Here is a 25,955-nt window from a genome sequence, read left to right as displayed (position 1 = left end):
TCCTTTTCAAAATATAATTATTCTTAAAATTAGCATTATTGGCATGATAATTCAGACAGTCATTTAATTTGCACTTAAGTACATTTTGACAGTAGAATGGAATAAATGGTGAGGAGGAGGGGAGGGAAACAGCAATAGTAATTATGAAAAGAATTTTGAAGCAAGTTTCTCTGATGAAGGCTTCATTTCTCAAATGTATAAGAAACTGAGTCAAATTTATTTAAAAAAAAAAAACAGCTATTCCCCAATTGTGAAATGACAAAAGAACTATGCCCAAAAGGTTATAAAGTTTGCATATCCTTCTTCCTAACAACACCACTGCAAGGCATGAATCCAAAAAGATTTTTTTTTTAAAGAAAAAAAACCTATATGTACAAAAATATTTTCAGCAACTCTTGTCTCAGGGTAAATAATTGAAAATTGAGGGGATGCCCATTAAATGGGGAATGGCTGAATAAAATGTGGCATGTGATTATGGTGGAATATTATTGCTCTATAAGAAATGATAAGCAGGATGCTATCAGAAAAACTAGAAAGTTCTCTGTGAGCTCAAACAAGATGAAATATGCCATTTACACAGTAATAGTAAAGTTGTGGGATGATCACTTGTGAATGACTTTCTATTTTCAACAATACAATGATCCAAGGACTTATTAAAAAATGCTATACATACCCAAAGAATTGAATGTCTGAATACAGACTGAAACATACTTTTTTTTTTAAACTTTTTTTTTCTCTCAAGCCATTTTCCAATTGATAAATGGTCAAAGGATATGAACAGACAATTCTCAGATGAAGAAATTGAAACTATTTCTAGCCATATGAAATGATTCTCCAAGTCATTATTAATCAGAGAAATGCAAATTAAGACAGTTCTGAGATACCACTACACACCTATCAGGGCTAGAATGACAGGGAAAGATAATGTGCAATGTTGGAGGGCATATGGGAAAACAGGGACACTGATACATTGTTGGTGGAATTATGAATACATCCAGTCATTCTGGAGAGCAATTTGGAACTATGCTCAAAAAGTTACCAAACTGTGCATATCCTTTGATCCAGAAGTGTTACTACTGGACTTATATCCCAAAGAGATTTTAAAGAAGGGAAAGAGACCTGTATGTGCAAGAATGTTTGTGGCAGCCCTCTTTGTAGTGGCCAGAAACTGGAAACTGAGTGGATGCCCACTCAATTGGAGAATGGCTGAATAAATTGTGATATATGAATATTATGGAATATTATTATTCTTTAAAAAATGAAAAGCAGGATGATTTCAGAAAGGCCTGGAGAGACCTACATGAATTGATGCTAAGTGAAATGAGCAGGACCAGAAGATCATTATATACTTCAACAACAATACTATATGATGATCAATTCTGATGGATATGGCCATTTTCAACAGCAAGATGAACCAAATCAGTTCCAATAGAGCAGTAATGAATTGAACCAGCTACACCCAGCGAAAGAACTCTGGGAGATGACTATGAACCACTACATAGAATTCCCAATCCCTCTATTTTTGTCTGCTTGCATTTTTTATTTCCTTCACAGGCTAATGGTACACTATTTCAAAGTCTGATTCTTTTTGTACAGCAAAATAACTGTTTGGATATGTATTCATATATTGTATTTAATTTATATTTTAACATATTTAACGTGTATTGGTCAACTTGCTATCTGGGGGAGGGGATGGGGGAAGGAGGGGAAAAATTGAAACAAAAGGTTTGGCAATTGTCAATGCTGTAAAATTACTCATGCATATATCTGGTAAATAAAAAGCTATTTTAAAAAACTTTTTTTTCTCAAGATTTTTTTTTTTTTTGGTAGGGGGAGATATGTTTTCTTTTGCAACTTGTGCCTCCTCAATGGGGGAATGTGGGGCAGAATGAGGGTTTCAAATATATTGTCTCTAAAAGCCTTTCTAACTCTAGATCGGTGATTGTATCATGTGATAACTGAAAAGTTTCCCCCTAAGTTTATGATCTTACAAAATTTAAATCAAATCATATCCGATCTGAAAACTTCCCTTGTACTCTGGGAAGGAACTTGTCTCATCTTATCTCACTGAAGGACTTAATCAGCTCTTAATAATTTTTTATATTATATTTTGCTGTCATATTTATTACATTTTGGGGGTGATATCTCCTTAGAAATTATTCATAAAAGCAATTAAAAACTAAAATTATTACAGACTATCATTTTGTTATTTTAATATTTTGTGGATACCAAGTATATTGCCAGATCTATATAAGTGCTATAGACTTCTGTATTATGTTTATCTTTGTACATGACATATCACTTGTATAACATTGTAAGCTCTTTGAGGATAGAGATTTTGCTTTCTTTATCTTTGTATTTCCCCCTTCACTCAGCACAGTTAATTATATAAAAATAGATATCTAACAGTAAATGAATGAATGATGTATTTCATTGTCTGCCTATATTTTTGTTTCTTTAGGCATTTGGACATTCATTTTCCATACATCGCAAAGTAGCTGAAGATGGAGAGACTCGTGAAGAAACACTCTTGCAAGAATCTGCTTCCAAGGAAGCCTACTATTTGGGAAAGATCCTGGAAATGCAGAACGAGTTGAAGCAGAACAGGACTGTGGTCACCAACATTCAAGCAGAGAATGAGAGACTCACTGCTATTGTTCAGGATCTGAAAGAGGTAACCTCAGAAGTTAACTTGGAGATTTGAAAGAAAAAAAGAATTAAAGTTGCATTAAGCAAGGGAGTTGTATGAATAAAAAAATAAACTGTATACATTGAATGTCTTTTTTCCAACTTTTTAATGCTATACTTATGGCTATGGACATACTTACAAGACCTGGATCCATTAGTACAAGTTGTTATAAATCAGGGAGAGGGGCAACTTAATATTCTTCATATGTGGTGGCTAGGTCAAATCAAATTTGGGGGAGAAATTCAACAAAATGAAAAATTAGGAAACTAGGTAAGAAAAGGGGTCTTCATTACTTGGCTGGGAGAAGATTTTCATATCACCATCTATCTGATAACAAGAAAGCTTCTGTGCCTATATAATCAGAAAGGTAATTTGAACAGGGAAAACAGGTCAGAAATACAGAGGCCAGGGAAGATCTAGTTGGGAGTTTGAGGCAAGAAAAAGATGAATATTACTTACTTGTATCACATAGATAAGGGTTCTAAAAACTATAGGCTTTGCATTTACTTTTACAAGATGTAGACAATTAAGCTATAACATATATCTGTAAATATTGGAAGGACTTTCATATAGAAGTGAGATTAGGTTTGTTTGTTGTTGTCATTAAGATAGATTTAGGTTTGATGAAAGGAAAGATTTCCTAACAACTAAAGCTATCCAGAAGTGAAATTGACTTCTTAGGGTGATCAGTATGTGAATTAGAAATTATTAATCACCTACTGTGTGCTACACTATGCTAAGTTCTAGGTTTACAAAGAAAAGCAAAAAAAAAAAAGTCCTTGCTTTCACAGGACTCATAGTTTAATGGAGAAAATAATATGCAAATAGCTTTGCACAACAAGATATGTACAGGATAAATTGGAAACAAACAATAGAAGGAAGGCATTAAAATTAAGGAATATTGGGAAAAGTTTCTTGCAGAAGATAGTATCTTTCTCTCCAGAGGTCTTCAAACAAAGACTGGATGACAACTTGTTGGGTATGTTTAAAGAATTGTTCAATTATGGTTTGAATTAGATGGATTCTCTAAAGTCTTTCAACTCCTGAGATTCAAAAGTCAAACATGGTATTGGTACATATATATATTTGTTAACATTCCTTGTTTTAAAATGTGTTATATATTTTATTTAGTTGAATAATGCATATCTTGCTGCCTTTGTATATGAAAATATTCTGATTTCAAAGAGAGACTTGCCTTGTGTCTTTACCAGTCTATTGGGTACCATGTGAAAGATGCTCAAATCTTGGTAGTTTTTCTTTCTAATTCCCTTCCATCTTCCCTCCACAGGACAGCAAGCAATCTGATATAGATTATACATGTGCAAGCATGTAAACATATTTCCACATTAGTCATGTTATGAAAAAACATAATAAACAAAAAATAAAAGAGAACAATAAAAGAACACAAAAAACCCTTAAAATGAAAAAAAAAAAAAAAAGCATGCTATTTAACAATCTCATAGTTCCCCCCCAGGACTTCTCTCCCTTTCCAAGAGTCATCCTGCATAGTAATAAATAGGTGGGGGTTTTTATAAGTTCTTAAATAGTTTATTTATCCTCTGATGAAAATCATTATCATTGCAGATGAACATCTTTCATAGGATCTTTTATTCCTTCTTTTTGCCAGTACTAACATTTGCCTTTGCAAAATCTTGACTTTCTTTATTTTATTCTTGCATTCTTTTCTCTGCTTTTTTAATGTCTTTTTTCTTTGCATAGTCAAGGGAACCATAAATCATGCCAAAGGTTATTGTTTTGCCACCACCAAAATGGGTTTTGAATCTGAAGACAAAAATGGTGTCTGGAGTTGTCTTGTCTTATACATCCTAGCCAGCTATTTTTGAATTTCAGTCCTAAGTACCGTGGCTTTTCCAGGATGAAAGACACCAATAACCATCTGATTATGCTAAAGAAATCTGTTTGAGAGAGTCCTGGGTAGAACCAAGATAGGGAGAGAAGCCAGAGAGTTTCCTGAGTTTTCCCTAGTTTTCCTCAAAAAAACAAAAACAAAAACAGGTTTCTAAATGGATTCTGGAGTAACAGAATCTACAAAAATTTGGAGTGAAACAATTGTCAGCTTGATAACTTAGGAGGACTTCAGGAAAGATCTGTCATAAAAGGAGAGTGTAACCCAGTGTGGAAAATCTAACAGGAGGTTCTTAGCCACAGCACAGACCAGCAGTGGAGACTCCTTTAATCCTAGTTCAGTGGAGCAGTGATCACCAGGCCATCTGTGAGACCTCCAACACAATTGTAGAAGGAAAATTGTGAGGCCTCAAACTCAAGCACAACAGGCTTGACTAGGTTAGGCTAACCCAGTATGGTGGGAAAACCGGTATCACCTTCAGCCCCAGAATGGAAAACCCATGATGAGGCCCCTGTCCCCCTGTAAAAGAAGCTTGGGACAGTCTACCCTTTTCCCTAGAAAACTCAACTTTTGAAAATGAGCAAAAAAGCAAAAAGATCCTTGAGTATGAAAAGCTCAGGGAAGGTCAGAACATAAACTCAAAAGAGGACATCAGTAGCAAAATGGCTCTCTCAGAGGGGAATATGAATTCGTCTCAAGCTCATAAAATTCTTTTAGAAGAGCTCAAGAAAGATTTTAAAAATCAAATGAGAGAAGTAGAAGAAAAATTGGAAAAAGAAATGAAGGCTATGCAAGAGAATTGCATTTTGAAACAACTCCTTAAAAAATAGATTTCATAAGACAGTAGAGAGAAGTCAGAAAGTTGCCAGAGCTTTCCCCAATTTCGCTCAGAAATAATACTAAATTCTAAATACTAAATCAAGCCTCTAATCAGATTCTGGAGTGACAGAATCCACAAAAAAGACAGAGTGAAACAATTTTTCATAATATATAAAGGCATCAGAAAGGTCTGTCTCCTTGGATAAAAGCACAAGCTTGGTAAGGGCATTCTAGCAGAAGGCTCTTAGCTACAGACAAGATTAGCAGCTGAGACCTCTTGGTCCTGACTCAGCAGGCCAGTGCCTCAGCAGGTCACATGTGAGCAGGTCAACCCAAATGTAAAAAGACAAATGTGAGTCCTCCAATCCTGGCTTAACAGGCAGGACTAGGCCAGATTAACCCAGTATGGTGAAAAACCCAGCAGCACCTCTAGGGTGGAAAGCCACTGAGAGGCCCCTCTCCCTCAGCAAAAGAAGCTTGATACAGTCTCCCTTTTTGCCTTAGGAGAAGAATTCAATTTTTAAAAATGAGCAAAAAAGCAAAAAGATTATAGAAAGCTATTATGGCAACAAGGAAGATCAGAATACAAATGCAGAAGAGAACAGCAATGACAAAATGCCTATATGTGAAGCCTCAGGAATTGGACTGTGAACCAAAAAGTTCTTTTGGAAGAGCTCAAAAAAGGGTTTTAAAAATCAAGTTAAGAGAGGTAGAAAAAAAATTGGGAACAAAAATAAGAATTATGCAGGAGAATTATGAAAAAAGAGTCCATATCCTGAAAAAAGGAAGCACAAAAATATACTGAAATACATATATATATATATAAAACAAAGAAAATAACTATTTTAAAAGTATCATCAGCCAAATGGAAAAGGAGGTTTAAAAAAAGCTAACCAAATAAAATAATTTGTTAAAATTTTTTATTAAACAAGTAGAAATGAATGACTCAATGAGACATCAAAAATCAGTTAAACAAAATTCAAAAAATGAAATAATAGACAAAAATGTAAAATACCTCATTGGACAAAAAAAAAAAAAAAAAAAAAAAAAATGACCTGGAAAATAGATCCAGGAGAGATCATTTGAGTTACAATCAGAAAAAAAAGAGCTTGGATAAAAGAAAGAAATCATCAAAAAACCCTGCCTTCATATCTTAAAACAAAGAGTAAAATAGTCATTGAAAAAATCCATTGATCACCTTCTGAACAAAATCCCAAAATGAAAACTCCAACGTATATTGTAGCTAAATTCCAGAATTATCAGATCAAGGAGAAAATATTGCAAGCAGCCAAAAAAGAAATAATTCATATATCAAAGAGCCACAGTCGGGGTTACCCAGGACATATCAACTTCCACACTAAAGGATCTGAGGACTCAAAATATGATATTCTGGAACTCAAAGGAGCTTGAATTACAACCAAGAATCAACTGCCCAGCAAAATTAAGCATAATAATTCAGGGGGAAAAATGGAATTTTCAAACATTTTTGATGAAAAAACCAGAGCTGAAGAGAAAATACTAGACTCAAGGGAAGCATAAAAAGTTAAACAGGAAAAAAAAATGTTATTTAAAGGTTAAACTGTTTATACGTCTACCTGAGATAATTATATTTTTAATTCTTTAGAACTGTAGATTTTTAGCATAGTTAGAAGTATAAGTTGATTTTGATATGATGATATTAAAAAAAATTAAGGAGTGGGAAAAAAATTGTACTGAGGAAAGAGGAAAAGGGACAAGAAGAGTCACAGAACACCTACTATAGTAAAGGTAAAGAAGGGAGGGGGATGAGCATTGTTTGAACCATAATCTTACTGGATTTCACTCATGAGAAAATAACATATACGCTTCATTGAGAATAAAAAATTTTCTTACACTGTAAGGAAGTTGGAGGGGGAAGAGGAAAAGAAAATGGAAGAGAATAGCTGATAGAAGAGAAGGCAGAAGTAAAAGGGGAAAGAGATAAGAAAGGAAAAAATATATTGAGGGAAGTGGGGGTCAGAAACAAAATACTAGTTAGGATAGAAAGGGTGAAAGAGAGAAAAGTTATGAAAGTAAGAAAATAGGATGGAGAGAAATATAGTCAGTAATCATAAGTGTGAATGGAAGCAGGATTGCAGAGTGGATTAGAAGTCAGAATCCTATAAAATGAAGCAGAATATATTATGCTTCAGCTGAAGTAAGGAAAAAAAAAGGCAGTTAGAGGTGCTGATCTCAAAGAAAAGTAAAAATAAATTTAATTGAAATAAGGAAGGAAACTACATTTTGCTAAAGGGAAGAAAAGGATAAATAAATAATAGTTTTTAAAGTTTGTTTACAAAAAAGAAAGAAAAAAAGTAAAAAATATCAACACAACCAAGCAATGCATAGAAAAAGTTCCAAACCTGTACAGAGTACAAAATTATATCCCTCTCACCTCTATGAAGAGGTGGGTTGGGAAATGCCAAGTATTTGTTCTTTCACGCTTTACATAATAATCATTGTATATACTGTTTTCTTGGTTCTGATTATTTCACTGTGCATCAGTTCATGTAACTCTTCCATGGTTCTCTGTATTTGCCATGTATATCATTTCTTTTCTTTTTTAATTTAAAATGTATCATTTATTTTTTTAATTCCTTGAAATTATTTTTGTTCCAAAGTCTCCTGCTCATACTCTCCTCCATCCATTGAAATGGCAAACAATATGATATAAATTGTAGATGTGTATCCTGTAAAACATATATTTATATTAGACATGATGCAAAAAGTAAAAAAAAAATTATATTTCAATTTGTACTCAAAGCTCAAGTTTTTCTCTCTGGAGATGGATAATATTTTTCATCATGGAAAAATTGTCTTGTATCATTGCATTGTTCAGAATAGCAAAGACTCACAGTTGATCATTATTATAATATTACTATTGCTATATATTTTGATCTCCTGGTTCACCTCATTTCACTCTGCATCAACTTACATAGATCTGCCCACATTTTTTTGGTTTGTTTGCTTTTTGAAATTGATCATCTCATCAATACTCTTCCATAACAATCATATATATCTTGTTCAGTCGTTCCACAATTGATAAGAATCCCTTAAATTTCCAAATTTTTGCACCACACAAAAAGAACTGCTATGCATATTTTTGTTCATATGGTCCTTTTCCTTTTCCTTTGATCTCTTTAGTGTACAAACTTAGTAATGGTACTGTTGGGTCAAACATTTACCCAGTTTGATAGCTTTTTTTGGCATAGTTCAAATTATTCTCCAAAATGTTTGGATGGTTCAGAATTCCACCAAACAGTGTATTAGTGTGCCTAATTTTTTCCATATCTTCTCCAACATTTGTGATTTTCCTTTTTTAGGGCAGCTAGGTGGTGCAGTGGGTAGAGCACCAGCCTTGAATTCAGGAGGACCCGAGTTCAAATGTGGTCTGAGACACTTAACACTTCCTAGTTGTGTGAACCCTGGACAAGTCACTTAACGCCAGCCTCGGGGAGGGGAGGGGAATTTTTTTTTTCCTTTTCTGACATGTTAGTCAATCTGAGATGTTAGGTGATACAGAGTTGTTTTAATTTTTATATGATTATAGATAGCTTTGATTTCCTCTTCGGAGAATTACTTGGTCATATTATTTGACTATCAATTAGGGAATGGTGCTTATTTTTATAATTTTGATCAATTCCCTACACATTTGAAAAATTTGCTGCAAATATTTCTTTCTTTCTTTTTTTTTTTTAATCAGAGAAACTTGTAAAAATTCTTTCCTAGTTTCTTGTTTTTCTTTTAATCTTGGGCTGCATTAGTTTTATTTGTACAAAAACTTTTAATTTAATGTGACCAAAATTATCCATTTTATATCCTATAATGCTCTCTATCTCTGGTCATAAAATCTTCATCAGTAGATAGAGTATTTCTCTCTTCCCTAATTTGTTTATGATATCACCCTTTATATCTAAATTATGTATCCATTTTGATCTTATCTTGGTAATTATTTCCAATTTATCCTTTAAATAGTTTGCAAACATTTTGTCATAAGCTCCTTGAGGGCAGAAAGTATCTTTTATTGTTATCTCCTTAATGATTATCACAATGCCTAGCACTTGTCGGTACTTAGTAAATACTTATTGATTGATTGAGTACTATGAGTTGTCCTTAGGTTACATCCCAGATCTAAACTCACCCTAAGGAGATCTTTATCTTCATACTATAATCCTATATTTTTTATGCATCCTCAAAGCAGGAAAATGGTTTGTAATATGGTTTCTATATTCATTACCACCACTTCATTGATATAATAAAATATCATAGTGAAATTTTTATGTAACTAAATAGATTTCCATAGAAATTGTAGTACTATTGGTTAAGTACTACTTCTTTAGAAACTGAGATTATTTTGAATTAAAAGCCACAGTGGTTGTAGCTTGCTTATAGGAATACTAACTTTTCCCCAAATGTTGTTTCTGTAAAAGAGAGTCTGGAGCCAGTTGGACATCATCTCTAGAAGTCTGACCAGCAAATCTTCCCACTACATATATACTAGTACAGACTAATGGTGCCCTTAACTGACACCTAATAGGTAGATTCAGGAGACTTATATACACCAAGATTAGAATTGTAGAAGGCACCTTCCACAATAAAGGAGAATTTTGACCTTAAAATTTGTGATATTTTAGTTCTGCACTTATCCCAGCTAATCATTACTGTGATAGGCATTTCTGCTTCTCATTCTTATATCTGAATAAATATGTGAATAAGAAAGCATTTGTTAGGCACTAACTATGTATTAGGTAGTGTGTTAGGTGCTTGGGATATAAAAGCTAGCAAGAAAGAAAGTTCTTTCAAAGTTTTTATTCTAGTAGGAAAAGTCAGTACATAAAAGGGATCTAGAATTGGAAATCCAAAATGTTTGTGTAGTGTGTGCATATATTGTTTTAATATTATCTTTTACCTTTTTTTGTATTTCCAGTCATAGCACAGTGCCTGGGTGCTTATATTTATTGACTGCCTCTATGTATATATGTATGTGCAAAAAAAATCTCAGTTGCTAAAGTGCACATGATATTTACATATAACCCTATTTCCTGTTGTATCTAAAAGCCCTAAGAACCACATACATCAATACAAATGATTAAACATGGTCTACAGAAAAATTACAAAATAGAGAACAATAAAGGAATGACAACAGCTAAAACATGGTACTTTCTAAATAGAGATGTTGCTTTCTCAGCTTCTTTATGCTTAATAGTTCACTCTGATAATTTTAATTACAAGGTAAGGCTAGCTTTTGCTGAGCACATGGATGGATTAATTGTTCTTAGGCTCTGTATCCAGGAGCTTGAAGAGATTTCTTTTAGCCATGACGTGTTTAAATTATTCCTGTGAACTAAATGAAGCATCAACTTAATTTCTTACATAGTCCAACACATACAATTAATTTTTAAGAAATAAGGCCTCATTTATTGAGTAATTCATAAATTTAATATCCTGGGGTTTTTTATAGTATACAGGATCAAAAAGAATCTATCCAACAGTATCAATAGAAGCTGTCATTAACATCCAGAGGCCATAACATCAGTAGTCCTAGTGGCTATTGAGGAGGAATTAATTACAAGATTACTTTATGAGAGCTAGGGGTAGCCAGAGAAAGAATTATTAATTATAGTGAAACTGATTTTTAAGATTGCCTGAAGCTCTTGAATTATTGTGAAAATTGGTATGGTTTTAGATATATAATCTAACTTCCCTTGACTTTTTCACATTTTCCTTTCACAGAAAGTGGTATGGGGGTAGGAAGTCCAGATATATACTTTTAGTCTAGGGAACTCCCAATGAACTAAATATCAGATCAGCAACTTATCTGTAATTTGTAATCTTAGAATAGTGGTTCCTAACACTTTATGTTCTTTCAATTAAAAAAAGTGTAAGCTTCTGAGATAATTTAATTATACCACTCATGATATTTATTCATTAAATGCTTATTATAACTTTTGTTATCAGAGAAATAATTCTTCTCTGAGTTCATGTGATGGATAACTGCTGCCAAATAAATACAACCATTTAGATATTATGGAGGTAAAAATCTATATTTTATTATTATGCTCAAGGTTCAGAAAAATCCTAAATACCTATGAGAATTCTGACAATACCTATTATAGGAAAAATTATATCAAAATTACCAAAAAATAATTAATTTACACATTGTAATCTTGTTTATTTTTCTCAAACCATAAAAGTTAAAGAGAAGATAAATCCTAATCCTATATACTTTCTCCAGTGTCATAAAAGTTAAATAAACTTAAACAGTCATAATTTCTATACATAGGGTTATGGATTAAACTTCATTTAAAGGATTAATAGGCTGATTGAGGAGGATTTACATGTACCCAAGGAGTCTAGGAAAATTAAGATTCTTCTGTTTTCTTATCTTAGGAATGTTTAAGGTCTTAAGTAAATATTTATATCCCATAGGTTAATTTTTAGTCAGGTGAGATTTAATATAATTATACTTTAACCAAAGATTATTAGAAAAATATATCTGAATTATGATGAAAGTTCCCATAACATTGCAATGATTACTTCTGCCCCAAAAAGCTTCAAATAAAAATTTTTGTTACATAATTATAATGATGAAAATATTAACTACCTGTAATCTTGAAAACTAAATGTAAAATTATAAATATAAAATTAATTAGGAAATATTTAGAAATATTTATGTGGGATATTCCTTAAGAATTAAAAGAAATGATAAGATCTCATATTCTTACTATTGTTGCCAAAGAAATTTTGTTATATATATTGATTTTACAAATTTTGTTGAATACAAATTTTATATATATATATTTTTTTTTTAGGCTGGGGTTAAGTGACTTGCCCAGGGTCACACAGCTACGCAGTGTTAAGTGTCTGAGACCAGATTTGAACTCGGGTCCTCCTGAATTCAAGGCTGGTGCTCTATCCACTGCGCCACCTAGCTGCCCTCAAATTACATTTTTAATGAAAAAATGTAATATGTTTAACATAATGATGTTCATATGTTAATCATATATGAACTTAATTTCTTTGATGATACTTAATTCAATACTAAATCTTAAATCTGTTCCACCTTGAGTTTATTTTGGGATTTTGATTTAAAACAATAATAAAGTGAAAATATTCATTCATAAAAATATATCTTAGAAAATGATAGAGGGCAGCTAGGTGGAGCAATGGATAGAGCACCAGCCCTGAAGTCAGGATGACCCTAGCTGTGTGACCCTGGACAACTCACTTAACCCCAATTGCCTCAGGGAAAAAAAAAGAAAATGATAAGACAATTTTATAAAATCTCTTTCTGAGATATGGAAATTGATTTTTGTTTTTAGCCAACTCACTGAGAAAAATGAATAGCTCATTAAAAAATTAAAATATTTACTTATCTGTAGATAAGTAAAATAGATAACATCTAACACAGATGTTACAGATGTCGCAGAACAGAGATTTAATTAAGTGATTAATGCCCTTAAAATTCAATTGCATGTATTGCATCACTTAAAATAATTTTATAGGTAAACTAGCTTTTGTAAGACATGACCTTGGGGCAGTTAGGTGCTGCAGTGAATAGAGTACCAGCTCTGAAGTCAGCAGGACCTGAGATCAAATTTGGCCTCAGATACTTAACACTTCCTGGCTGTGTGACCCTGGGCAAGTCACTTATCCCCAATTGCCTTAGCCAAAAAAAAAAAAAAGACATAACCCTGTTCTCTCTTCGAGGGGCCATACTCTTTTTATTTAATTGAAGTTTTTTATTTTCATAACATATGCAAGGATAATTTTTCATCATACCCTTGAAAAACTTTGTGTTCCAATTTTCCCATCTTTCCCCCACCCCTCCCCTAGATGGCATGTAATCCAGTGGTAGTTAAATATAGTAAAAATATACGTTAAATCCAATATAGGCATATATATTTATACAATTATCTTGCTGCACAAGAAAAATTAGAAAAAAAAGTTTTAAAAAATGAGAAAGAAAATAAAATGCAAACAAATAACAACAAAAAGAGTGAAAATGCTATGTTTTGAACCACACTCAGTTCCCACCCATCTCTCTGGATGTAGATGGCTCTCATCATCACAAGATCATTGCAGCTGGCCTCAGTCATTTCATTGTTGAAAAGAACCATGTCTCTCAGAACTGATCATCATATAATCTTGCTGCTGTGTACAATGATCTCCTGGTTCTGGTCATTTCACTTAGTATCAGTTCATGTAAGTCTCTCCAGGCTTCTGTGAAATCATCCTGTTGGTCATTTCTTATAGAACAATAATATTCCATTACATTCAAATACCATAATTTATTCAGCCATTCTCTAACTGATGGGCATCCACTCAATTTCCAGTTTCTTGCCAAGGGCTGTCACAAACATTTTTGCACATACAGGTCCCTTTCCCTCCTTTAAGATCTCTTTGGGATATAAGCCTAGTAGAAACACTGCTGGATCAAAGGGTATGCACAATTTGATAACTCTTTGAATATAGTTCCAAACTGCTCTCCAGAATGGTTGGATCCATTCACAGTTCCACTAACAATGTATTACTCCCAGATTTCCCATACCCCCTCCATTATTCAACATCATCTTTTCCTGTCATCTTAGCCAATCTGAGAGGTATGTAGTGGTATCTCAGAGTTGTTTTAATTTATATTTCTCTGATCAATAGTGATTTGGAACACTTTCATATGACTAAAAATAGTTTCAATTTCTTCATCTGAAAATAGTCTGTTCATGTTCTTTGACCATGTATCAATTGGAGAATGGCTTGAATTCTTATAAATTTGAGTTAGTTCTCTATGTATTTTAGAAATGAGACCTTTGTCAGAACCCTTGAACATGTTTTCATAGTTTATTGCTTCCCTTCTAATTTTATCTGCATTAGTTTTGTTTATACAAAAACTTTTTAACTTAATATCAAAATTACCTGTTTTGTGTTCAATAATGATCGCCAGTTCTTCTTTGATAACAATTTCCTTCTCTATAGATCTGAGAAATATGTTCTTCAAATTTGTTTATGATATCACTCTTTCTGTCTAAATCATGAACCCTCATGAGCCCATTTTGGCCTTATCATGGTATATGGTGTTAGGTGTGGTTATTGCCTAGTTTCTGCTATACTAGTTTCCAATTTTCCCAGCAGTTTTTTGTCAAATAGTGAGTTCTTATTCCCAAAAGCTGAGGTCTTTGGGTTTATCAAACACTAGATTACAATAGTCTTTGACTATTTTTTCCTGCAAACCTAACCTATTCCACTGATTGATTCCTCTATTTCTTAGCCAGTGCCAAATGGTCTTGATGACACTGCTTTATAATATAGTTTTGGGTCTGACACAGCTAGTCCATCTTTACTTCCTTTTTTTTTTCATTAATTCAGGGGCCATATTCACACAAAAACTTTACTGAATGACTTCACCAGTGTTGCCAACCAATTTATTTTAAAATACCATTTTGAAGAATAGTAATACTATCAGAGGATATATTAAATAGGGAACTAGTCTTAATAGTGGAAATTAGGTCAAAGGATAGTTTTCTTTTCCATGCAAAACCTTTTGTGATAACTTGATATTTTGTGATAACTTGAAATCACCTTCTCAGGGATCATGGTTTTGTATCAGTCTGACATTTGTGCTGCAACATTTGTAAAATCTGGATCATGTGATTGCATATTAAGGAGATACATATACAGTATAACAGAAGGAACAAGGAAGCTAGTCTGGTGCATTGTACAGAATTCGACTGAGGATATGTTCATGACTCTGATAATTAATTTGTGCTTGAATGTTGAACTATTGTGGCAGTTTGGAAGCAACTTATACATTGAGCACTTCTAGGGCATGTTGTCAGATATGGTCAGTTTAATATAATCACTGCATAGCCATCAAAATCATCATATGCATGATCATTACTGTTTGATATCACTACAGAAGGAAAACTATAATGCTTCAAACATGGTAAGCCTGTTTTCACTGGTGAAAAAATCTTTCTAACATAACTGGCCAATTATTAATTTTGTATAGCACCAATAAAGAATTTTCAGTGTGAACTCTTTAGATCATCATGAAAAACTCCCAAGGAATCTGCAGAAAATACTAAAAATAAACCACTGTCATAGAGAAGGTTTGTGATGGCTTATAAAAGTTTCAAGATTGCTTTTAATGTGAATGCTCAGTTATCAAGGTGTTAAAATACCTAACTTTTGTGAAGCAAGAATACAGATGTTTGCACTGATTGGCCAAGTAATTTTCCCTGGACCTGCTCATAAATGTAGTATTTGTCAGAGGCTAGCATAAACTATAGTTTTCCTGATTTCAAGGCCAGACTTTTATCTATTTAATTATGCTTCTTAACTCTTTTCCCAAAGAAAAATAAAGCTTCGTTATTACTATAGAACTAAGATTTATGAATAGTCTGTTGCCAAAAAATTAGATCTTATGATTTGGGATCACCAAGACCTTTCATAGATTAAAATAAAGGTTTCATTTACTTAAGAATGTTCATTAAATTCTGGGATCACTAATACTCACCTTTCTATGGTATACTCACTAATATACCATGCTTCCTATTTGGTGATTGTCAGCACTGCTGAGGAAGAGGGCACTGAGCCACTCCAAGGTCAGACAGTATTATCATTCTCTTATTGTGATGAGTAAATCCACTATTAAGCTTTGGACTAAGAGAAATGCCAATGAGTTGACTAATGCTCTAAATGTGTACGTGCAGATTCTCATATGTTACTACAAAATTTCAGACTCTGGCGTTTTAAGAAAAGAACAAAATAAAAAATATTTTAATTTCATTTCAAGTTTTCCCTTTGAGAGATTAGGAAACGTCTTTACAAATAGTTTCTACTAAATCAATTGGTTTATGTCTGAATATGTCTAAGTAAATGTTTAAGTTCTCTTTTCCTCCTAGTTATCCTTCTCATAGAAAAAGATGTTGTAGATGTATATAACGAGATGTATTACAGTATAGTCTGCCTACATGTTTTTGAAACTTTTTTTTCCTTAAGTTATTTTGATATGTTTTATTTTAACGTTACAAACATTTCTGGGTTACTTACATTTTTTGAGAGATCTATGGTAATAAAGGAAGATAATAAATAAAACAAATAATTCAGTGACCTCATCTGAAAGTGAATGCAACAGTCCAGCTGTGGAATACCCTGACCCAAACACACCTCTATTTAAAAAAAAAAAAAATTCAACAGAACTCTGTTTTCATTCCCTCTCAATCCCCACTGTGTTTAAAAAAAAAAAAGGAAAGAAAAACAAATTTCATAGTCAAGAAAAACAAATTCTATCAGTGGCTATATACAAAAATTGTTCACTGTTTACCTCTGGTTTGATAGTAAATCTCATCATAGGTCCTTTGGATTCATGGATAGTTGTAGTGATCATAGTTCCTATTGTTTTCAAAGTTGTTTGTCTCTGATTTTGTTGTTATTGTATGTTATTTCATTCTTCATTAGCTTATAAAAGTCTTTAAAATTGTTCATTTTAATAATATGGACATAATATAAATGTCTGTATGATTCTATTTTACTTTGTTTTGTCAGTTCATAATTTTTTATGTCTGTTTGTATTCATCTGTTTTTTTTTGTGTGTGTGAAGCAATTGGAGTTAAGTGACTTGATCAAGGTCACCCAGCTAGTAGTTTAATCACTGAGACCAGATTTGAATTTGGGTCCTCCTGACTCCAGCAACTGGTGCTCTATTCACCACACCATCTAGTTGCTTATTTCTACATTTCTTACAGATCAATAAGATTTCATTAATTCATATCACACAATTTGTCTAGCCATTCCTCAACTGATAAACATTAAACATCCCTACAGTTTTCAGGACTTGTTTTTGGTTTTTTTTCCCCTAAGAGAGATGTTATAAGTATTTTTGTCTTTATAGGACCATTTCCTCTTTCTTTTATATCTTTTCAGTATAGACTATCTATAGGTAAGTCAAAAGGTTAACTTTTTAAACTATTTTTAAACTTTTTTGTGTAGAATTCCAAACTGCTTTCCAGAATAGTTGTACTAATTCACAAGTCCATTAAAAATGCATCAATATGCCTCTTTTCCCACAGTACCTTCAACATTAATCATTTTCCTTTTTTTCCCATGTTTGTCAATTTAATAGGTGTAATGGGCCAGAACTCTGTACTTGAAACAAGGTGTTAACTCAGTGGAATTGATGACAACATTATCTAATTTAGCATGGTGATTAATAGTTCTCTAGTTCAGTATGATTGAATTAATCTTACAACAAATAATGATTCCATAGTGATATAATGATTACCTTATACTCAGTATGATGAATGGATTTAATTGTAACAGAGTATTTAAGAGGTCAGAGTCAGACTTAGTGAGGTTTCAGAGACAGACTTCGAGGACACAGAGGACTGGAGACTGGAGCTCAAAGTCTCAGAGCCAAGGAGACATTCACTCTATCTCCCACCACCATGGTGGCTGGCCTGTCCTCCTGCTTTCCTCACTGAGACCAAGACCCCTCTGAAGAACCTCTAGAAAGCAAGCCTGGGCCCCAGGCAAAGAGACAGACTATGAAGGAGACAATAAAGAATTTGGACTTTATCACTGGCTATTCTCATGGTGATTACTCTGCTGAAACTAAAGCTGGTCCAAAGACCTCCAGAAAACCCACCAGAACATTACAGATGGGTGTGAGCTAGAATCTCAGAATTGTTTTAATTTACATTTATAAAATTAGCAGTATTTTTTTTTCATTTAGCTCTAGATAATCTGTTCCCTTGAAAACTTACATCAATATCTGTAAGACCAGTTATCAATTGAGCAAAGGCTATTATTCTTATAAATTTGAACCAAAAGAAGTTTGGTGTAAATTTCCTCCAATAAATTATTTACCTATAATCTTAGATATATTAGATTTGTATAAAATCTTTTTTTGTGGTTACATTTCTAATTCTTTGACCTGTCTTTTCTCTTTTTTATTAATATATGCATTTTAATCATATAAATTTGCTCCTAAGTTCTTTGACTGCATCTCACAAATTTTGGTGTTATCTCATTGTTGTCATTACTAGAAATAGCGGGTTGGCTTAATAGTAAGAAAACCATAAACTCAATAGTAACAAATACAATAAAATAATGATTACTTCAACAAATATAGAAAAAGCTTTTCATAAAGTATAATTACTCATTTCTGTTAAAAACAGTAGAAAACATAGTCATAAGTAAATTTTTATTTAAGATGACAAATAATATCTAGCTAAAAGAAAGAGCTCTCATTATATATAATGGAGATAAAATAGAATCCTCACCAGTCAATTCAAGAGTGAAATAAGGATATCCATTGCTTTCATTTCTCTTTGAAATATAGTACTAGAAATTCCAATCATACCAATAACATAAAAAAAGTAATTAAGAAAATAATTTGTAAATAAGAAATAAAATTGTCATTTTTTGCAAATTGAATGATGGTATACTTAAAGAACCCTAAAGTCAACAAATACCAAAGAATTACTTTATAAAACTGGGGAAAAAATAAAATTTGGAGAAACAAAGTAGCATGAACATCAAAGGAATCAATAAAATGAAAAGTGGAAAATAAGGGAAATTAACAGTGCTAGATTTCAAATTATTAATCAAAGCTGTAATCATCAAAACTGTTTGTAACTGGATAAAAAAGAATGTTGACCAATGAAACTGATTAGGTACACAGAAGCAAATGAACATAGTAACCTAGTGTTTGATAAACAAATCCTGGGGAAAATGCAAAGTTTATCAGAAACTAGTTTGGACTATGTCACAATGTTTACAAAGATAAATTTAAAATAGGTATATACATACGTGATTTAGACATAAAGTGTGATGCCATAAGTAAATTAATAGAGCATAAAAAAAAGTTACTTTTCACATTTATGGAGAGTTCATGACCAAATAAAAGATACAAAGGTTCCCAGAAGGGAAGATGAATAATTTTGATTTGTTGTTTAGTTGTTTCAGTGGTATCTGACTCTTTGTGACCCCATTTGGGATTTTCTTGGCAAAGATATTGGATTGGTTTGCTATTTTCTTCTCTAGTTCATTTTTACAAATGAAGACCTGAGGCAAACAGGGTTGAATGATTTGCCCAGGGTCACAATGCTGGTAAGTGTCTGAAGCCAAATTTGACCTCAGGAAAATGAGTTTTCCTGACTTTAGACCTAGTACTTTATCAACTGATATCTAGCTGCCCCTAATTTTTATTACATATAATTAAGAATTTCTTAAGTATAGACTTAAGTTATATATAATTAAGAGCTTTTGTATAAACAAAACTACTACCACTAAAACAACAACAACAACAACAACAAAAAACAAACTGAGAAATTGGGTGGTGGTGGTGGGGAATCTTAACAACAGATTTCTCTGATAAAGATTTCATTTCTTAAATATCTAGAAAACAGCCAAATTAATGATAAGTCTTCTGACACAATTGATAAATGATCAATAATTAAGAGAAAGACAAATTAAAAACTATTTCTTCCACAAAAGTATCAGATGACAGAAAAGGTAAATTGATGTGTCCCCTTGATCTTTGGGGGGTTATGGACCTTGGTTAGAGAAACCCTAAAAATCTCAAACCCTTCCTGACCTGTAGGAGGGGCCCCACCCTCCTGTTCATAGAGGAAAACTCTCAGATGGTAATCTCCTATAATTCAATGGGAGATTATGCCTGGGGCATAATCACCACCCTATATTGAGTTGAAAATTAGTCTTTTAAATTCATCTGGAGATTGGTCCCCAGCTCCACGCCACAAAACCCCAATATATTCAAACCCTAAACTTTTGCTAAAAATCCTAACTGGATTTAACCCACTAATTCTTCTCAGTGTAATCAATCCATTTTTTGCCACAAACCCCACTTTCAGGATTGCGAATTCTTTCACAAAGAACCCTTTGCACTGACCAGAGGATCTCTCAACCCTGATTTCTCACACCTTAACATTAGGATAAATGACTATTTCCTTTCTTGGCTAACAAATCTAAAATTATGATTACTTTAATTAAAAGTTATCTTTCTAAATACATTTTCCACTTTATAATTTTAGCTCAGGTTATGTTTAATCAAAAGTATTTGTTGTTTCTCATGCAGGAATTCTTGGGAATATCAGCTATAGCAGGAATAAGAGTAAAAATAAGGAATGCAAGTAAATGAAGAATAAAAAGAAAATTACTAGTGCATTCAACATGAGTGTAAGATTTATTTCAAGTAATCTTATTTATGACACAAGAGAGAAGGATCTTGAATTCAAAAAAGCTTTTTTTTTTTGTATAGCTAGTATGCCTTATAATAACCTGAAGCTGTATCTCATTATAATTTCACTTTTGAATTTCCTTAACCTAACAGTTGAACATACATCAAGATCCAACCACTTATAAACATCAATAAGAAAATTTTTTGTTTATTCCTGTTTTGGTCCCAAGTTTTTAATTTTCAGGGAAGGAACCAAAGAATGTATGCACCATAAAAACAAACTTCCAAATTGTATTATCAAGTGATAGCTAGCTATAATTTAAAATATTTATCAATTATGTATTTTGGTACAGATACTAGAAATACAACACACACACACACACATACAAAGCTCTCTATTCTCAAGAAACTTACATTCAAGTAGAGTAGGGAAAAGAAAGACAATATACAAAGATAAATATAGTATGAGAAACAGTATAGCATAGTGTAATTATTTCCATGTAATGATTCATGAACCCCTTCAAAATTCACAATGGTCCAAGAGTGTATTTAAATTTTTTTTAAATTGTGCACTAAAAAATAAATAGTTGCCAATTATTACAAATATATTTTTCTTTTATGACCACAAGCATCTGCATGTTTAAAGCATTGTAATTTGTTTCTGCAATGATTAAAACTGTTATCATCATGTACATAACAAGTTTTGTGATTGTACAACAATGATATCAAACTCTTACAAATTTTGACTCAGTGGAATGGATATTGCAGTTTCTAAATCCATCATCAAATTATTTCCAAAACATCATAAGAATTTTACATTTAAATGCAAACTAGTTGCTGGTGGATAGGTTAGATGAATATGCATACCATAACATGCACTAAGTAGCTCCTTTATTCCCTTGTATTACTTTATCATCACACAACTGATTAGGTATGATTACAGTCAAGATGCCCTGATGTTTTCCTTCTTGTACTACAAATGTCAGGCTGATTTAAAACCATAAACACAATGTGTACATATTAAAAAGCCATGATAAATAACCTTTCTGCAGAAACAAACCTTCTATTATCCATTATGGCAATATTGAGGCTAATTTTTCAATTTAAAACTATCTTCCACTTATATAACTTTTCTTATATCTGATGGATTTTCAAATTAATGTTTGGCAACTGATGTGCCAGTAGTAAAAGAAAGTCATACCCAGAGGGATTCTTTTCTTATATAAACACTGTTAATTATTTTAGATCTCTCTCATTTCATTCAATTTTGGGACACAATTTAAGGGACACAATTTACATCATTTCCCCCTCAAGCAGTTACCCCAAATTCATTTGGGCCAAAGGGATGAAGGTATCTGTTTCAAGTTGACAAGGGCTAGGAGGGGAAGTGCGAGATCTGAAGATGGCAGCCACAACATCTAGGGGATGTTGAGTGTCCAAGTCAGTTGTTCTATGATCTGAGACTGAACAAGTATTTGGAAGTTCATAGCTTGGAGCCTGGAGGAAACAAATCTCACAAGCAGGTTAAAAGTGTGGTGGCATCTGGGGTAGAGATAGTGACATTTGGGAATGGGACCTTTGTAAATAATGCATCAGATCTCATCTGTGGGCTGCCTTGAGGATATTGATGGCCCACCCAACAATCCTGAATCCCATTGCCCATGGAACTCCCTAGCTGAAAGGCTAAGAAGGAGTTAACTACTGTCATGGGCCACAATGACATCAAGAAAAATTGGAGAGAAAATGCTAGGAGCAAAGTTCTCATAGTGAGAAAGTAAGGAAGGAGATTATAGTGAGAGAAAGAAGGACACAGACAATTTCACCTTTCTTTCTCCAGAATGTTTTCAGGGGTCCTGTGGAAGAGTAGCTTCAGGTTCTCTATGGATTCACAGGAATATTCTGAAATATCTGAAGGAGAGGTAACAGAAGCAACATTTTTAAGCCTAGAAATATGAGTCCAGCTGGGGAACCCTTCCAGTTTGACTGGCATTGGAATAGTCAGAATGACCTTACCATTTTATATGACTATCTGTAGGTTTAAGGAGATGCTCATTTGCATATTCAGAAAAGGACTTTCTGGACTGCACCAAGCTGTGTGGAAAACTGGGACTAGATGCTGTAGCTTAGGGACCAATCTCCAGATGAATTTAAGGGACTAATTTTCAACTCAATAAAACGTGGTGATTATGCTCCAGACCAAGATCTCCAATTGAATTGTAGGAGGTAATTACCATCTGGGAGTTTTCCCTTATGAACAGGAGGGTGGCGCTCCTTCTAGAGGTCAGAAGGAGTTTGAAATTTTTAGTATTTCTCTAATTCAGATCCATCCTCCCAAAAATCAAGGGGACACAGTTTATATCATTAAAGTTTTGGAAAGCAGATTTCAAAAAGTTCTTAGAAATGGTGTGTGTGAACTAAAAATTAAGGACTCAAAATTATCTCAAGAGAGATTAAAATCTCTCAAAAAACAAAATTCTGAAAAATATGACCACAAGTTATTTTTAAGGATAACTAAGGGAAAGAGCCTGCAAAGATGATTGCAGTTATTTGTGTATCATGTATGCAAGACAAAAATAAATATGAATATAAAGTAGTAGTACAAACTATAAGAAATATTTCTAGAAGGAACTTTTTTCCAAAAACACTTGATGCTTATGTAGCAACTCTCTGGGCTTACTGACTCTTACACATATAAAAAGTCCTTAAAGTGATTGGCTTCAAGCTTAAAGTATAATGGGAGTGAAGCACACAGATAGTTAATAAATGTCTTCTGACTTCTGATCTTGGAATTATTTCCCTCTATTCATGGAATTCTTATGAGATTTTCCTTAGGTATATTTCAGTGAATCAGTGCCTTGCTAGTGTCCAAAACCAGAATTTCTTTATCTCTCTCTCTCTCTCTTTTTTTTTTTTTATTAATTTTATAATTATAATTTTTTTGACAGTACATATACATGGGCAATTTTTTTACATTATCCCTTGTACACACTTCTTTTCTGAATTTTCCCCTCTGTCCCTCTACCCCCTCCCCTAGATGACAGGCAATCCCATACATGTTAAATGTGTTATAGTATATCCTAGATACAATATATGTGTGTAAAACCGAATTTCTTGTTGCACATTTAAGAATTGGATTCAGAAGGTAAAAGTAACCTGGGTAGAAAGACAATAGTGCAAACAGTTTACACTCAATTCCCAGTATTCTTTCTCTGGGTGTAGCTGATTCTGTCCATCATTGATCAACTGGAACTGAATTAGATCTTCTCTATGTTAAAGATATCTACTTCAATCAGAATACATCTTCCTACAGTATTGTTGTTGAAGTGTATAGTGATCTCCTGGTTATCCTCATTTCACTCAGCATCAATTCATGTAAGTCTCTCCAAGCCTCTCTGTATTCATCCTGCTGGTCATTTCTTACAGAGCAATAATATTCCATAACATTCATATACCATAATTTACTCAACCATTCTCCAATTGATAGGCATCCATTCATTTTCCAGTTTTTAGCCACTACAAAAAAAGGCTGCCACAAACATTTTGACACATTCAGGTCCCTTTCCCTTCTTTAGTATTTCTTTGGGATATAAGCCCAGTAGTAGCACTGCTGGATCAAAGGGTATGCACAGTTTGATAACTTTTTGGGCATAGTTCCAGATTGCTCTCTAGAATGGTTGGATTCTTTCACAACTCCACCAACAATGTAACGGTGTCCCAGTTTTCCCACAGCCCCTCCAATATTCATCATTATTTTTTCCTGTCATCTTAGCCAATCTGACAGGTGTGTAGTGATATCTCAGAGTTGTCTTAATTTGCATTTCTCTGATCAATAGTGATTTGGAACACTCTTTCATATGAATGGAAATAGTTTCAATTTCATTATCTGAAAATTGTCTGTTCATATCTTTTGACCATTTATCAATTGGAGAATGATTTGATTTCTTATAAATTAGAGTCAGTTCTCTATATAGTTTGGAAATGAGGCCTTTATCAGAACCTTTAACTGTAAAAATATTTTCCCAATTTGTTACTTCCCTTTTAATCTTGTTTGCAATTAGTTCTGTTTGTACAAAAGCTTTTTAATTTGATGTAATCAAAAATTTCTATTTTGTGATCAATAATGATCTCTAGTTCTCCTTTGGTCACAAATTCCTTCCTCCTCCACAAGTCTGAGAGGTAAACGATCCTCTGTTCCTCTAATCTATTTATGATCTCATTCTTTATGCCTCAATCATGGACCCATTTTGATCTTATCTTGGTGTATGGTGTTAAGTGTGGATCCATATCTAATTTCTGCCATACTAATTTCCAGTTTTCCCAACAGTTTTTTTCAAATAATGAATTCTTATCCCAAAAGTTGGTATCTTTGGGTTTGTCAAACACTAGATTGCTGTAGTTGTACCCTATTTTGTCCTGTGTACCTAATCTGTTCCACTGATCGACTAGTCTATTTCTTAAGCAATACCAAATGGTTTTGGTGACTGCTGCTTTATAATATAGCTTTAGATCAGGTACAGCTAGACTACCTTCATCTGACATTTTTTCCATTAATTTCCTTGAAATTCTTGACCTTTTATTCTTCCATATGAATTTTGTTGTTATTTTTTCTAGGTCATTAAAATAGTTTCTTGGGAGTCTGATTGGTATAGCACTACATAAATAGATTAGTTTGGGGAGTATTGTCATCTTTATTATATTCCCTTGGCCTATCCACGAGCACTGAATGTCTTTCCAATTATTTAAATCTGATTTTATTTTTGTGGCATGTTTTGTAATTTTGCTCATATAATTCCTGGCTTTTCTTTGGTAGATGGATTCCCAAATATTTTATACTCTCGACATTTGTTTTGAATGGAATTTCTCTTTGTATCTCTTGCTGTTGCATTTTGTTGGTGATGTATAAAAATGCTGAGGATTTATGTGAATTTATTTTGTATCCAGCAACTTTGCTAAAATTGTGAATTATTTCTAATAACTTTTTATTAGAATCTCTGGGGTTCTCTAAGTATACCATCATATCATCTGCAAAGAGGGTGTAAATTTCTAAAATGTGTCCAGAGAAACAATATTCTAATAGCTTAATCTTATCCAAAATAATGTTATAATGATTATAATAATGACACCACGTAGAGCAGAATGAATGAAAAAACTATAGATTTGGAATTGAGACATGGATGCAAGTCCTATCTGAACTTTTATATCTGTGTAATCATGGATCAGTCCTTCAACTATCAGATTCTCATTTTTGTCGTTGGTAAAAAAATGAAACGTCTGAGGAGACAAAGATTAAGCTTCTGAACATTTTGATTTTTTAAATAACTATAATAATTTATTAAATATAATAAAAGTTTAATTTAATTTCT

At 32.9% G+C, this 25,955-nt stretch overlaps 1 protein-coding gene across 13 annotated transcripts in view; it reads left to right on the top strand.

Moving 5' to 3' along the window:
* LOC141544434 (protein bicaudal D homolog 1) overlaps positions 1-25,955 on the top strand; it is a 347,130-nt gene that overhangs the window by 153,962 nt on the left and 167,213 nt on the right. For all 13 annotated transcript variants that reach the window (XM_074270604.1, XM_074270603.1, XM_074270606.1 and 10 more), the window contains one exon: positions 2,462-2,674. In XM_074270604.1, the coding sequence (XP_074126705.1) occupies positions 2,462-2,674 (213 nt within the window). The remainder of the gene's footprint in view (positions 1-2,461; positions 2,675-25,955) is intronic.

Source organism: Sminthopsis crassicaudata, chromosome 5, assembly GCF_048593235.1.
Source record: "Sminthopsis crassicaudata isolate SCR6 chromosome 5, ASM4859323v1, whole genome shotgun sequence".
NCBI classification, from domain to species: Eukaryota; Metazoa; Chordata; class Mammalia; order Dasyuromorphia; family Dasyuridae; genus Sminthopsis; species Sminthopsis crassicaudata.
Note: the sequence above shows the minus strand (reverse complement) of the source record. Positions and strands in the feature narration are given on the sequence as shown.